The sequence below is a fragment of the Pteropus vampyrus genome, unplaced genomic scaffold (genome assembly GCF_000151845.1).
Source record: "Pteropus vampyrus isolate Shadow unplaced genomic scaffold, Pvam_2.0 Scaffold141, whole genome shotgun sequence".
NCBI lineage: Eukaryota > Metazoa > Chordata > Mammalia > Chiroptera > Pteropodidae > Pteropus > Pteropus vampyrus.
Genome location: NW_011888922.1, coordinates 4,354,023 through 4,368,173, shown reverse-complemented (window position 1 = coordinate 4,368,173; position 14,151 = coordinate 4,354,023). Strand labels below are relative to the sequence as shown.

At 50.7% G+C, this 14,151-nt stretch overlaps 1 protein-coding gene across 2 annotated transcripts in view; it reads left to right on the top strand.

Annotated features, from left to right (window-relative positions):
* The window catches only part of SLCO2B1 (solute carrier organic anion transporter family member 2B1), a 48,905-nt gene extending 36,830 nt beyond the window's left edge, over nt 1-12,075 (top strand). Inside the window, exons 10-14 of one of the 2 annotated variants that reach the window (XM_011368420.2) lie at nt 2,386-2,551; nt 7,050-7,213; nt 8,733-8,797; nt 9,159-9,279; nt 10,369-12,075. In XM_011368420.2, the coding sequence (XP_011366722.1) occupies nt 2,386-2,551; nt 7,050-7,213; nt 8,733-8,797; nt 9,159-9,279; nt 10,369-10,543 (691 nt within the window). In that variant the 3' untranslated portion in view covers nt 10,544-12,075. The remainder of the gene's footprint in view (nt 1-2,385; nt 2,552-7,049; nt 7,214-8,732; nt 8,798-9,158; nt 9,280-10,368) is intronic. The other variant, XM_023535562.1, reaches the window with a different exon arrangement.
* Nucleotides 12,076-14,151: the final 2,076 nt, after the last annotated feature.

Below are 14,151 nucleotides of genomic sequence, written 5' to 3'. Positions count from 1 at the left end.
TCTGGAATTATTTTTTTTTTTTCATGTCTGTGGGGCAGCACCTGCCTCAACAACACTGCCAGGAGGAAAGCTTCTGATGTGGACCTCCTTTCCCTCCCGCTCCCCACCCCCTCCCCGCCACACACACACTTTTTCCCCTTGGGAGCTACTTGGAGAGGATATTGTTGCCTCTTCTCCAGAATGATTTCATATTTTCTGGAAATTGCTCCAAGCTTAGGCTGGCCCAATACCCAGTTAGAATTCCCCAACTTTCTCTGTTCCCGCCTCTCCCTGGGCATCTCCTCCCTCTACCCAAGTGCCAGCTTTCTGCACCTGGGGCTCCTTCTGTGTGATAGGGTGAGGGGCGGGTTAGAAATGTTCAGCCCTGGCCTTCTCTGTTCCAGGTCCCACCTCACTGATCTCTCCCCTCCCCCCTCCCCTCTTTCCTTTCTTTCTCCTTTTCCCAAATAACAAGCCATCTCTGCTGTCCAGGGTGAGGCCTTCCATGTGCAGAGCCCTGTTCTAGGCCCTGCAGGGAGGGCTTCAGCCAGAACTTCCTGAAGCCCCGGTCTGAGGAGGGGGCCAGGACCTTGAAGTGAGTTTCAGAGTAAAAAGTAAATGGATATGTTACCACAATTTAAAAAAAAAAAACAACAACTGCCTATGCCACATGCCCTATTTTCTTTTCTTCTCCCTTTCACCTTGACATCTCAACTCATCTACGTTCTCATCTGTATTCTTACAATTTACTCACTGAACTTCGAGTTCTAATTCATTGAAGAAGGCTTTCAGGATGAACTGAGCAAACTGAGAATTTCTCATACTCCAGCCCAACTAATGGTATCGATGGCTGCCAAGAACTGAGGTCTCCCATGCGCCTAACACATGCTCAGCTCTTCCTATATTCTACCTCACTGGACCATCACAGGATCTCTGAGATGGGTCCTGCCATTATCCCCAATGGTATCTCTATCTCACAGATGAGGCTAGTGAGGCTCAGAGAGGTGAAGTCACATGCCCAGGGTTGCCCAGCTGGGAGGGGGCAGAGCCTGGAGCCAGGGCTCTCCTTAGAGGATCAAGGGGCTGAGGAAGAGCTCCAGCCCTCATCTGCTCAGCCTTCCAGCTGCTGGCAAAGGGACTCTGAGAAGCACCTCTTCCTGAGCAGAGGCCCCTGGTGCAGCCTCCTGGTGGGCCCTCAGCTCAGATGGTGCCAGCCTATTCCCTCTCCACTGGGAGAAAGTGTGAGACACACAATGCTTCCTGATGACAGGAAGGAGAGGACTGTGCTGGCTGATGATCTTTCCCTGCTCAGATAGAGATCCCCACTTTAGGAAGGTTGTGGAACGCACCTCTGCCCCACTGACCCACCTTCCCACCCCCAACTCTGGCTATAGGCTATTTCAACTCTTGCTTTACCTACCTCCCCAGCCCCATGCTAACTCTCCTCCCCAAGGAACTGAGATTTCACTCAAGGTCTGCCACTCTTCTTGGGCCTCTGCCCATACCCACTCCAAGCCTGCAGGACCTCCAGCTTCTGCCTCTGACCTCCTTTACTGCAGCTGGGCCACTGGCTTCCTAACACATTTTATCCCTCCTAGCTGTGAAGCCAGGTCATACTCTGAGTCCTAGGGTCCACCTCTGCCCCTCTTCCAGGGTGACCTGTCCCATGGACTCAGCCTCTCTTCTGACCTCTTGCCTCATCCACTCCATCTTGCCCAGCCAATTAGAGTTGGGGCTCTTCTGGGACTTGGGGGTGGGGAACAGGCAGGCTCTCAGGAGGGAGGCGAGTGGGACAAAAAAAAGGCCCTAGATTCAGTAAACAGGGTAGTAAGAGTAAGCTAGAGGTCATGAGACTGCAGGGCAGTGATGGGAAGGGATATCCCCAGCTGAGGTGACAGACAGACTGAGGCCCAGAGAGAGGCAGGAACAGGCAGAGACCTCATAGTTGGTCAGGTGTCCTGAGTTCCACACGCATAGCTCAAATATTCTAAGAAAAGGAAGCAATCCAGCTACATCGAAAAAAAGGCACTTTTTATCTGAGACTAGATTCTGGGAGGAATATTTCTTATGTTCCCTAAAAAAGGGTCACTGAGAAATGGAGATGTTCACAGAAGCGGCTCAAAGACTCATAGGCTCCTGGAGCAGGAAGAGGTCTCAGAGGCCTCTGGTCCAGACTCTCCTCCCCACTTCTCCCATCGGGAGGCCTCTTGAAACTTCCAGCCCTTTCCCTGCCCACACACCTTTATTGCAAGGAGCTCACCACCACCTGTCAGGGAGCAGCCAGTGAAAAACCTGTGTGAACTGGAAATCTCTGGCCATTGCTCTCTATGGTGGGGAGCTGGGCTGAGGACAGGTGGCTTCAGCTTGTGGCATGAGATCAACCCTTCTGGCCTTCTTTCCTACCAGCACCCGCCGTGGGCTGGAGCTCTTTCCAGGCTGCATGGAGCCCTGCTCCTGCCCATCAGACGACTTTAACCCTGTCTGCGACCCCAGCACCCACGTGGAGTACCTCACACCCTGCCACGCAGGCTGCACAAACCGGGTGGTCCAGGAGGCTCTGGACAAAAGCCAAGTAGGTCAGGCCTCTGGCTGTTCCTTCTGCATCTCATGGGCTCTGCCCTTCCCTGTCTCTGTATACCTGTCACACTCTCCATCTCTGAATGTCCTCACTCTATGGGTCATCTGTCTGTCTGTCTCCGTTGGTTGGCAGATGTAGAATGTTATTCTCTCAATAAGCTCTCATTACCAGCCTGGCCCAGCCATGTGGCAGGGCCTAGGGCATAGAGGTGAACCAGATCTGACCCCAACTTTTCATGCAAGGGAGAGGTAAAAGGGAATAACTCAAGAATTCCAGGGGTGCTGCTAGGCAAAAGTGGTCTCCACAAATACAAGGATGGAAGGAGATACATCCTACTTTGGCCAGGGGGTAGGGGGGTTCCAGGGGCTTCACAGGACATGGCATTTGTGCTGGATCTTCAAGGGTGAGTAAGCAAACTAGGGAAGGGCTTTCCAGGCAGGGAGAACAGTAGAAGCAGAGTCTGGAAACAAGTACATACACATGATGTACACACACACACACACACACACACATAGTATTCTATGAAACTTTGAAGAACTTGTTGGAGCAGAAGCATAGGGTTCATGGCAGGAAAACAAGGCCCAGACTAAGAAGGGCCTTGAATGCCAAACTATAAGTGAGAACTTTATTTAGAGAGCAATGGGGAGCCTTGGGTGGGTTTTAAGCAGGGGAGAGACAGGGTCAGACCTCTGTTTGATCACACTGAGGCCATGAGGCCATGGTTTGGAGGAAGGTGAGCAGAGTGTAGCGAGGAGGTGGGGAGATTTGAACCAGGTGGCAGTGGGCTGTGCAACGAGGACCCAGAGCCCAGGGACCCTGACCTCAAGGCTAGAAAGGGGGCACACAGGGCTAGAAAGTGTCACCAGCAACAGTGCATTCTGTGTAAATCTTAGAATGGCCACTGAGACCAGCTGGCTCCTCCTCCCTTTTCTCCTTAGTCCCTTCGAATGACAAATGGGAACAATATCCAGCCCCTGGGTTGTAGTAAAGCATGCGCGTGGGAGGGCAGTATCAAGCTGGTTGTTATGACAACATCTCCCTCTCTCCACTGTCCCCCACCTGCCATGGTGTCCTGCTGGGCATTCGCATCTAAGCCTGCATGCAGCTCCTGCAGGGAGAGACCTGGACCCAAGCGTTGGTATAGCTGGTACAGAGTAAAGCACCTGGTTGATGTTACTTCCGAAGCCAGCCAGGTGCTACCTGGGCTGTGTAAACTGTATTTGGGATAATCTCAATCCCAGCCTTTTGGGCCTCCTAGGGTTCACTGTCCTGACCTGGTTTGATCTTTCTGAGACCATTCCAGAAGGTGGCAGGCCCTAGAAGCTGGAGCAAGGTCCCCTAGGGGACAGTGAACTCCTGTAGATATAGGCCCCTGAGCACAGAGGCCATGCCACCTGGTTCAAATCCCTATTCTGCCTCTAACTGACTGTTACCTTAGGCAAATTAGTTGATCTGTGCCTCGGTTCCTTGGTCTGTAAAATGGAGGTAATTGGAGTAAGTATCTACTATATACCAGGTGCTGTGCTAAATGCTTTCCTCAGATGAATTCATTAAATAGTAAATGAAGACTTATTCCATAAAAAGCACTTAGCACAGGGCCTGGGAAATTTTAAGCACTCAGTAATACATATTCTTATTTATGCCCATTAAGCAGATGGGAAATAGAGACCCAGGAAAAGGCCAGGCAATGCCCAAAGTCTTAATGCCAGAGTCGGGACTAGAACCCAGGGCTATGGCCTCTCAGTCCAGCCCCTTGTCTGCAGCATCCTCAGAGGTTGTGTTTTGGTATAGTACCTGGAGGAGGGTGCAGCTGAGCCCTGGTAAGCACTCAGGAACTGTCACTCTGGCCTGGAATTGTCTCTTGGTGAGCCTCCCTCCTCTAGCCGACTATGAGCTCCTGGGCCAGGGGCTGATGGGTCAGTGTCAGGCACAGCTGCGCTCAGTAACCATTTATGAATGAGTGAATAACCAGGTGAAAGATGGGGAGAGGTGAGAGGCTGGTGGGATCGAGGGCTCATGGGGTAGGGCTGAATTCCTCCAGGGAGTGAGAATCAGAGGCAGTTAGAGAGGCCGAAGTCATTCATAAGAACTTTCTGTCATGGAATTAGATGAATGTGAATGAAGGGCTGGAAAATTCCCCAAGAGAAAGGCATCTAGCTTTTGCGTCCATTCCAGGCTCTCGGAAAAGGAATTGGACAGGGTATTTCTCTTCTAGTAACCTTGCCCTGGCGTATTTCTCCCATTACCCGGCCCTCCATTGTATCTCCATCCCAGTGGACTGCTCGGCCTGTAGGTGAAGGTCCAAATGGTGCGTGCTCCAGAGGTCACAGAGATGTGGCAGCACAGCCTTGTCATGCATAGGAGCTCTGCAGGGCAATAGAAAGCAGAAAAGAACACCCACTTACCCAAGCCTGAATCTTAGGTGCGCAATCTCTCTCCCTCTCCTTCTCTTCCTTCCTTCCTCTCTCCCGCCCTCCCTCTCTTTCTCTCCCTCATTCGCTCTCTCTCTCTCTCTCCCTCCCTCTCTCTCCCTCATTCATTCTCTCTCTCCCTCACTCCCTCTCTCTCTCTCTCTTTCTCTCCTTCTCTCTCTCCCCCTCCCTCCCTCTCTCTCTTCTTGTCCTAATTCAATTTCCTAAACATCTCTCAAATCAAAACGATTTTCTCCATCACCCTCTTCTTGTAGTGACAAGACCAGCTCTTGTAGTCAGGTCTTTGTTCTCCCATGTTTAAAATCTTTCCAAGGCTCCCAGCATCCACCTCAGGGCTTCCAACACTTTTCACATTATGAAGTGTCTGAAGCTGCTAGGGGTGGAAGTGAGAGGCCCAGAGGGTTCTGACTGCTCTGGACCAGCCAGACCACATTGAAACCAATCCCTGCATACCCATTTCCCATCTGAGGCCCAAGGGTCCCTAGGGCCCACTGGTCAGAAAACTAATCATTGAGGAAGAAAAGTCTGGGCTTCCTGGCTTAGCTTTGCCGGTGTCAGTGCCTGAGGGCACTCTAGTCCAGATCAGTTCTGAAAGGATCTTTGGCTAGAGGTTTTTTTCAGGCCACCTAGAGGGTGAGAAATGTAGTCTGCAATTAAACACACCATTGGCTAGCCTGGAGACCTTTCCTTGCAGTTTGGAAAGGGGTCAACTTTTACCCATACTTTAGTCTCTGGAGGGGTCCCAGTTTTCTGGAAGTCTCTTATTAGACTTTTCACCCTGGCAGGAGGGAGGGCTGGGACTCATCATCTGGCCCTGCAGCTCTCCACCTCCAAACCCCCGAAAGCTATACTCCATTGTAGCAGGTTCTACAAATGCCTTGGGGCTAAATTTTATTTTAAGACTGCTCACCTCTCTGGGTTCTGGCCTCAGTACCAAACCTGAGTATTTTTTACCTTCTGCCCACTTGTGGATATATTCAGGGTAGTGTGTTCGATACTTTATCTGGCACTCTAACTTGTCATCAACAGGAGGATTGGCAGGGCACTTGGTCCACAGTGTCTCTGGAAACAGCAGTCCAGGTTCCTTTTATGCCCTAGGCTCTTCACGGTGTCACCCCAGCAGGAGCTTTGAGCACCTCCCTTCTGCCCTCTGGGGCATGCACTCTGCTCCCGGCAGAAGGAAAGATTTGCTGGGCTCTCTCAGCCACTGTGATTTTACACTTGACCCTCCCTCTACTCATTCTAATTTTCCTCTTGGCAAACTCTTATTCATTCCTCAAAACCCCAATCCAGCACTCCTCTTTGGTAAAGCCTTCCTTTCCCCTTACCGAGCCAGGTCTCCCACGGTACTGTCTGCATCTCTCCTAAATCTCACCTTGAGATTCCATTCTAGAACTCATTGTCCTGGAGGGCCTCAGTAAACTGGAGGTGTAAGGGACACTTAGCTGAAAAATCTGAGTTCCTTCTCCCAGGAAAACACTCACTGTTGCTTCGATTCCTTGCACGTACGGTCAGGAATTTGGAACATTCTGACATGACCAGGTGAAAGAATAAGTGTGAGTGTATGTGGTGCATGTGAGTGTGTGTGTGTGTTTGTGGTATGTGCATATGTGTGTATCTGTGAGTGTATGTGTGTGATATGAGAATGTATGTGTATATACGAGTGTGTATGTGTGTCTGTGGTATGTGTGTGTGTCTGCTATATATGTGAATATATGTGTGTGGTATGTGTGTGAGTGTATGTGTGTGAGCGTGTACGTCTGAATGTGTATCTGTGGGTGAGTATGTGTATGCGTGTGTGTGTGGGGGGGGGGTATGTTGGGGAGCTATGCTCTCCTAGGTCCCTCTCCCTTTTCTCCTCTCCACTTCTCTCTCTCTCTACAACCTCAGCCCAGGCTCAGCCCATTTGCATGGAGACAGCCTGTATCTAAGAACCTGCCTGGCTGCTCAAGCCATCCCGACTCAGAAATCCCAGCCTTGGCTGGTTTGGGTCTCCCACAAGCCTCCGAGCCTTAGGTCCTTGGAGGTTCCTGAAGGCTCTTCTCTCCTCACCCCGCCAGGTTTTCTACACCAACTGCAGCTGCGTGGCAGGGGGCGGCCCCGTGCAGGCAGGCTCCTGTGACTCAGCCTGCAGCCACCTGGTGCTGCCCTTCATGTTCCTGGTCTGCCTGGGTGTGGTCATGGCCTGTGTCACTCACACACCCTCCTTCATGCTCATCCTAAGGTGAAAGCAGGGGCGGTGGGCCAGACCTGGTAGATACCAAAAGGTCCTTAACCACAGGCAGGACAAGGAATTCTGAGGGAGGAGTTTGAAGAAAGAGGCCACTCAGGTGTCTTGGGCCCTCACAACAGATCAACCTCCCGCTGTCCTGTCTTCATCCTCATGACAATCTGATGAGATGGTTTCGCATCTTAAGAAAACTGAGGCTCAGAGCAATTTAGGAGCTAGCCCCAAGTCCTGTAGCAAGTGTTAGGTAGCAAGTGGAGAGTACTGTTGTCAGGGCCCAGAGCCCAGGCCCCTACTTGCCCCAGGGGAAGGGACAAGTAGGGGCCTGGGCTCTGGGCCCTGACAACAGTACTCTCCACTTGCTACCTAACACCTAAGGCTATGTCCTGGCCTCCCAGTCACTAGGAGAAGGAAGTGGAGGAGTGTCACTTGACTCCCCGCCCCTACCCTATCTGTCATGGGCTGGCCATAGGAACTGCATCAGAAAATCAAACCCTATCAGTGTGGTCCATGATTCGGAATGCCATTTCAAGTCAACGAGCACTTACTGGGTGCTCACTGTGACCCCAGCCCATACTAAGCATTGTCTCTTGGTCCAACATCTTTCTGGCCATTGTCCTGGTGGGCTTGCTGGTACTGACAAATTGTCACCTGAAGCCAAAGTCAGCATCTCCTGGGTGGCGGCTGGAATAAGGGTACCTCTGAGAAGGATAATTCCAGTTTTTCATTATGCTGGGATTATTTTATTCCCTATCTGTCTTCTAGAAAACTAGAAGGGTGATGGAGCCCCTTACAAATGTCAGAAGACACATAGATCCATAAAACAAGCTGACCACAAGAGAGAAAGTAGAGAAATCAGATGCCCAAGCAGGCAGCGTGCTTAAGAGGAGTTAAGGCAGGCAGTGTGCTGAACAAATTCTGATCCTTGACACCCATCAACAGTGGGATCTTGGCCAAGTCATGAAAACTGTCCAAGTGTCCGTCAGTCTCTTTATCAGTAAAATGAGGCTAATGATACACCTACCTCATCGGAGTGAGGTACTGGTTGCAGTAGAGAATGACTGAGCCCGCAGTCAGCACTGCATAAATGCCAGCCACTGGTATTTCTTAGGAAAGGAGCCAGTGATTGCCAGGACATCCCAGGCTGTGGCATTACAGTGGCTAGGGAAGTTAGAAGGCATGTCTGGTTGCCCAGCTCCAGGTTTTGTCAAGTGTAGGAAGAAGGGGAGAATTTGGTGGGGCCAGGGTGTGGGGAGAGAGAGGAGGCCTCTGTGACCAGGAACACAGGGAGGTCAGCACAGGGCCCTGGTGGTCAGTGAGTATGCCTGGTACGTGGAGACCAGGCTCTGCAGGTTGAAGAGAAATGGTGTGTAGCCTGAACACCCCACCCCACTACCCAAGGACCTTCAGATGGGGGAAGGCTGGTGCTGGGTGGTGGGAAAGAAGGGGATGGTGAGAACCCCTTGAGGGCTGGAACCCTCTTGATTCTCATGTCACCCATGTCCCTGCTTGCTAGGGGAGTGAAAAAAGAAGACAAGACTTTGGCTGTGGGGATCCAGTTCATGCTCCTGAGAGTTTTGGGTAAAGAATCTGCTTGGGACCATTGGTCCAGATATCCACTGTGTGCCAGGCCTGGGGGTGGGGGGGGGCGGCACAGGGATGAATGAGACCTAGTCCCTGACCTTGGGGTTCACAGGCCCGTGGGGCAACAGATCCAACCCAGGTACCTGGAGGTGGGTGTGCAAGCAGCTAGACAGCCCATCAGGGAAGAAGCTTCTGATGCCAGGGTCATGGGTAGGCTTGAGGGACAAAAACTTATGGGCTGAGAGGCCCCCAGTGGCTCAGAGCCCCTGAAGGGCTTTGTACGTCAAGGAGTAAGGTAAGGGGGTGGGGAGGTACAGGAATGTCAGGCCTGTTGTCCTCTGAGAACCTCCTTCTCCAGCCTGGATGCCCAGTCCTGTGATCCATGGCAGCGCCATTGACACCACCTGTGTGCACTGGGCCCAGACCTGTGGGCGTCGGGCTGTCTGCCGCTATTATGACCACGACCTGCTCCGAAACCGGTGAGACCTGGGGTGGGGGCTGCCAGGGGGCTGTGGGAAGGGTCCTCAAGGGGTCCCAGGCAGAACACCAGTAGGGAAAGATCTATATACATCCACCTACTAAGTGACAGGTGCTATGTCCAGTGCTGAGCTCACCAGTCCTGTGAGCTGACACTATCTCCCTCTTTATGGATGAGAAAGGTGAGAGTTAAAGTAAGTAGCCCAAGGACACAGCAGATAACTGGCAAAGCTGGGCCTTGAACACAAACTCTCTGACCATAGTCTGCAGGAACTTGTGGCCGAGTGTAGGGAGAATCAGGGGAGGATTCTTGTTGTGAGAGAGATGGGCAATTGGGGTGGGGGAGGAAGAAGGCCCTATCTAGAACACTAGAGGCCTGGGATCCAGGCCCAGCTCTGTCTCCCTCATTGTGAGACCTGCCTTTTCAGGGCTCAATCTTCCCATCTGTGCAATGGGAAGCCCAAAGAAACCTGCAGGCAGAGAGGCTGCTGGCCCTGGGATGGGTGGAGGGTTAGAGGGGGGACTAGCTAGCAAGGTTGGGAGCATGGAGCTGATCACTTCCAGCTGTGAGGGGGACATGGTTTCTGTGCGCTCGGACTGTCCAGGGACTTCCTAGGGGAGGAAAAGTCAAAGGAGAGACTTGGTGAGTTAGATAAATGGGAAGAGGGAGTCTTCTTTTCCTTTTGGTGGGTGGGGCAATCCAAAGTTGTGAATGTCAGGCCCCCGGAGCCCTTAGGGAAACCTAGACAGAAGTAGGGCTGGCTGGCCCAGGCCGCAAGGCAGTCAAGGACAGGGCGGGGAGGTTGCCGGGCTTCTGCCCCCAACCCAGGGCTCCTCCTGTAGAGCTTGTCCCCCTCTTTCAGGGAAGGGCCCCCACAGGGGTCAACTTCAGGGGCTCTCTCATCTCCCCACCCAAGGCTATGGTGACTGAGTCCACTGCCCTGGGGCTAGTAGCCTCTCCTCCCCCAAGGCCTCTATGGGTCCAACTGCGTAACGGGTGATAATTGCTGACTCTATTTTGCCCTAGCGCGAGGATATCCAAGCCCTCAACAGGGAAGTCCTAAACTCAAGAATCCCTTGCTCTTTCCCAGGTTTGTTGGCCTCCAGTTCTTCTTCAAGACAGGCTCCCTGGCCTGCTTTGCCTTGGTTTTGGCTATCCTAAGGCAGCAGGACAAAGAAGAGGGAACCAAGGTGACCTGCTCTGGCCTACAGCAGCAGTTGTTAGCATCGGGGCCAGAGAAGAAGCCTGAAGAATCCACAGTGTGAGCTGTCACAGGGCCCTACCCTGGCCAAGAGTGGCAGCTGTGGCAAGTACCTCCTCTAGGCCCTTTGGTTGTCAGGAGCCCTGTTTTCTAATTCTGACTCCTCCACTAACTTGCTATGTGACTTCAGGCAAGTTACTGACTCTCTTTGGGTCTTTGTTTGCTGACCTGAACCAAGGAGTCACTTGGGGGTTTGCTGTGTTGGCCACTTCTGAAGCAAAAGAGTCTTCCCACTTTCTCCCTAAGCTGGACAGGCTGCCCTAAAACTAGGCTTTTCTGGGTGGAGGGACTGCATATCTTTCCCGCAGGCCCTAGAGTAGAGAAGTGGAAATAGTAGGTCAGGCTGCACAGCACACCAGGTCCTAGCCTTGCTCGGCAGCTCACCCAGATTACCCTTTCTGAGCGTTAGCCAACATCTCTGTTAGGTGGAAATTGACTTACCAGCTTTCAGGCCCCTTCCAGCTGTGACCATCTGTATGTTCTGGATGGATTCAGGTCTTCTTCTCTCCAGCCCTACTCAGCCTGGAGGTGGGGCCAGGACAGCCTCTGTCAAGAAGTGTCCATTTGGCGCCCCCTGGAGGCAGAGCTCTGAGCTCAGAGAGGAGACCAACCTGGGAGGGAGGTTGCCTTACACTCAGGACATCCAGGCCAGGGAAGGGCCTTCAGGAAACCTGGTATGAGGGCCCCAGTGGGTCTTAGCGGAGAGGGGAGATTCACTCTCTGGACTCAGGAAGTCCAAGCCCTTACCCTCAGAGAGCCACAGTCTAGGTGAGGTCTAGTCTTTCTGAGGTGCTCCAGTGGAGAAGGAGACACAGACCCCTTACCTGGGCATTTTCCAACTTCAAAGACCAAATACACCCAGCACACACTCACTGATACCTATGCACCAAAGTTTCACACATTTGACGAGGGCCCCCACCCAAGTCACTGTGACTTTTGTAATTAGAATCCTAATTTCACCATTTCCTTCTGGGTGCTTGAATTTGTGTCACCTAGGGCTATGTAGATAATGTCTGGGTTTGTGACATCCAAGTTTTGGGGGTAACATCTGGTTCTCTGTGATGCCTGGACTGGTGTAAGGACTTCCTCTTTGTACTGCCCAGGCTTGGAATGCTGAGAGCGGTAATGCCCCATTCTGTGTAATGAGTAGGTTTGCAGAAAATGCTTGGTGCTTGCTCCTCCAGAGGCAGGAGACAGAGAGGCATCAGCATCAACTTCCCAAGCCTTGTGTCCAACTCTGTGCTGGGGGCTGGGGAGAAGCTAGGGGAAGGGGGCAGTTTACACATATGGCTGTAGCCCTCTGAGCAGCATTCAGCATCAGGCTTTGGGGCTATTTCATGTAAAAGAAGGGGGAATACAGAAATTCTAAGTCCCATTTTATTCTACTATTTGTTGATACCTTTAAATGTTTAACGAGTATCTGAGCCTATATTTATCAATGCCAAGAATTTCAAAGTCTCCAATATGATGTTGTTCATATGTTTATATTACTTCTCCTTCCCTCCTATTTGCCAGGTTTTGCAGAAATAATCTGGAGTTATAGATACAGCTTATTATTAAATTTGTTCTTGCATAGTGTCTCTTCTATTACAAAAATCTTTTCTTACAAACTACATTAGAGTTTGCAACAGCTACATTATTCCCAATTACTTATATTTAAGTTTTACTGGATTCATTGCTCACCATTTTTTCTTGTATATTACATCTTCCCCTATCTGTATATTCTGGTCCAATTTTCATTTGGCTGGGCTACTTCCTCTAGTAATGGTTTCAGAAATGGAATAAGGGCATGAGGCTTTTTGAGTCCTCATTTGAGTCCTAACCTGTCCAAATTGTCATTTACATTTTACCGAAGACAAAACAGTTCTGAGATCAAGATCTTGCCCAAGATCACACAGTAAATAAATGGTTGCACCAGAGTTAGATCCAGATTTTGTGGAAATTGAAACTTATACAATAGTCATGAGGTAAGAACGTGACTGTTTACCTAGAATGAGAAAAGAAGTCAAAACAACTACACCACACAATTTAGAAAAATAGCACAGTGTTTTTCACTAACTGTTGTGGACATCTCTAAAATATATTTTTTTCCCTGACAATCAGAAGGATTTCCCACAGACTAGCTTCTGGTTCTGTACATTTCAAACCTGTTTCTTCATGTCTCCTCTATTGCCCACATAAAACACATCCATGTCATGAAATGACCTCTAGATACGACACCTTGATGCCACAGTGCTGAATGAGTTGGACAATGGTTAGGAAGATTCCTAGAAACCATTCTCTACATAGAGGCAGCTAGCAGTGATTTATCTACATGCAGAGGTGACTGAGAACCACAGAGATATATCCCAATGAACCCGAATTAAATTGATCCCCAACTCAACTCCCACTTAGCCAGATCCTAGAAATACCCATGGCCCCTCCAACCACCTCACATAAGGGGAAGTTGGGACACAAGGCAAGTTGGAGTGGAAAGAACTAGCAATCTTAACTGATTGTAGTTGAAGTGTTGTACCTTTGCAAATTTCCCAAAGACATGACATGAACATATTGTAGAGGCCCCTCCCTGGGCCTAGGGAGAGGCCCTGATGCTCAAGCAGCATTAGTTTCCAGCTGAACTCACCTCTGGATTGAGCTAAGATTTGAAGGAGAAGATGAATTCCTTGTGCTTAAAACCTCTCAGGCTGGTCAGGGCAAGGAGACTCCAGGAGTCATCACAAGAAGGACATGAGGCCAAGATCCAGGGTTGGAGTAGGTATGCCTGAAGGGGTACCCAGGGACAAGGGGTCCAGGGAGTAGCCCTCTTCCCTAATATGGCCTCTGGCCAACAAGAGGCCATGAACAATTGCATCTGTGAGCTCACTTTCTTCTCACCCTGTGCCTGGCAACTGGGAGGAGAAGATATGAAGTCTCCCTGCAAGATTCTACTGGTGATAAAATCCAGCAGAGGACTAGACTGGAACCAGAATGAACATCCTGACACCTGACCTGGAGTTCCTTTGGCCAGTGCAAACCCATGCTGGGAAGTTGCAGGACAGGCAGGTGCTCCATAGGAGCTGGGAGCCAGGAGCCATGATTGGAGCACAAACAAATGAGGAGCAAGAACCCATGGCACCCTTAGCATTCTTTGGACATGTTGAATTCTTTCCCCCTAACATGCCCCTATGTGTGATCTTCTCTACCTAGCTGGCCTTCTTCATCCCCACCCCACTACATCCTACTTCATGAAGTCCTGCCCAATCTTTCAGGCCCAGCTCAAAGGCCATCACCTCCAGGGAAACAACATGGTAAAGGCAAAGGAGGGTGGGTGACAACACCTTAGGGAATCTAATAAAAGATACAGACTCTCCCTAAAAAATGCACACAAATATATACAGAGTTGTGCTTCTGATTTCAGAGGCTGGGGCCATCTGAAGCCTGGCTCTATACCTCCAATGGAGTGAAGTAAAAACAACAGAGTTATAGAATCAGTCAGATGTGAGTTCACATCTTGACTGTGCCACTTACTCACTCATGGTGTGACCCTGAACAAATGATTTAACTTTTTTGCATCTCAGTTTCTTCACCTGGGAAATGAGGTTGATCATTCCTATCTCCTGTCTCCCAAAAGTG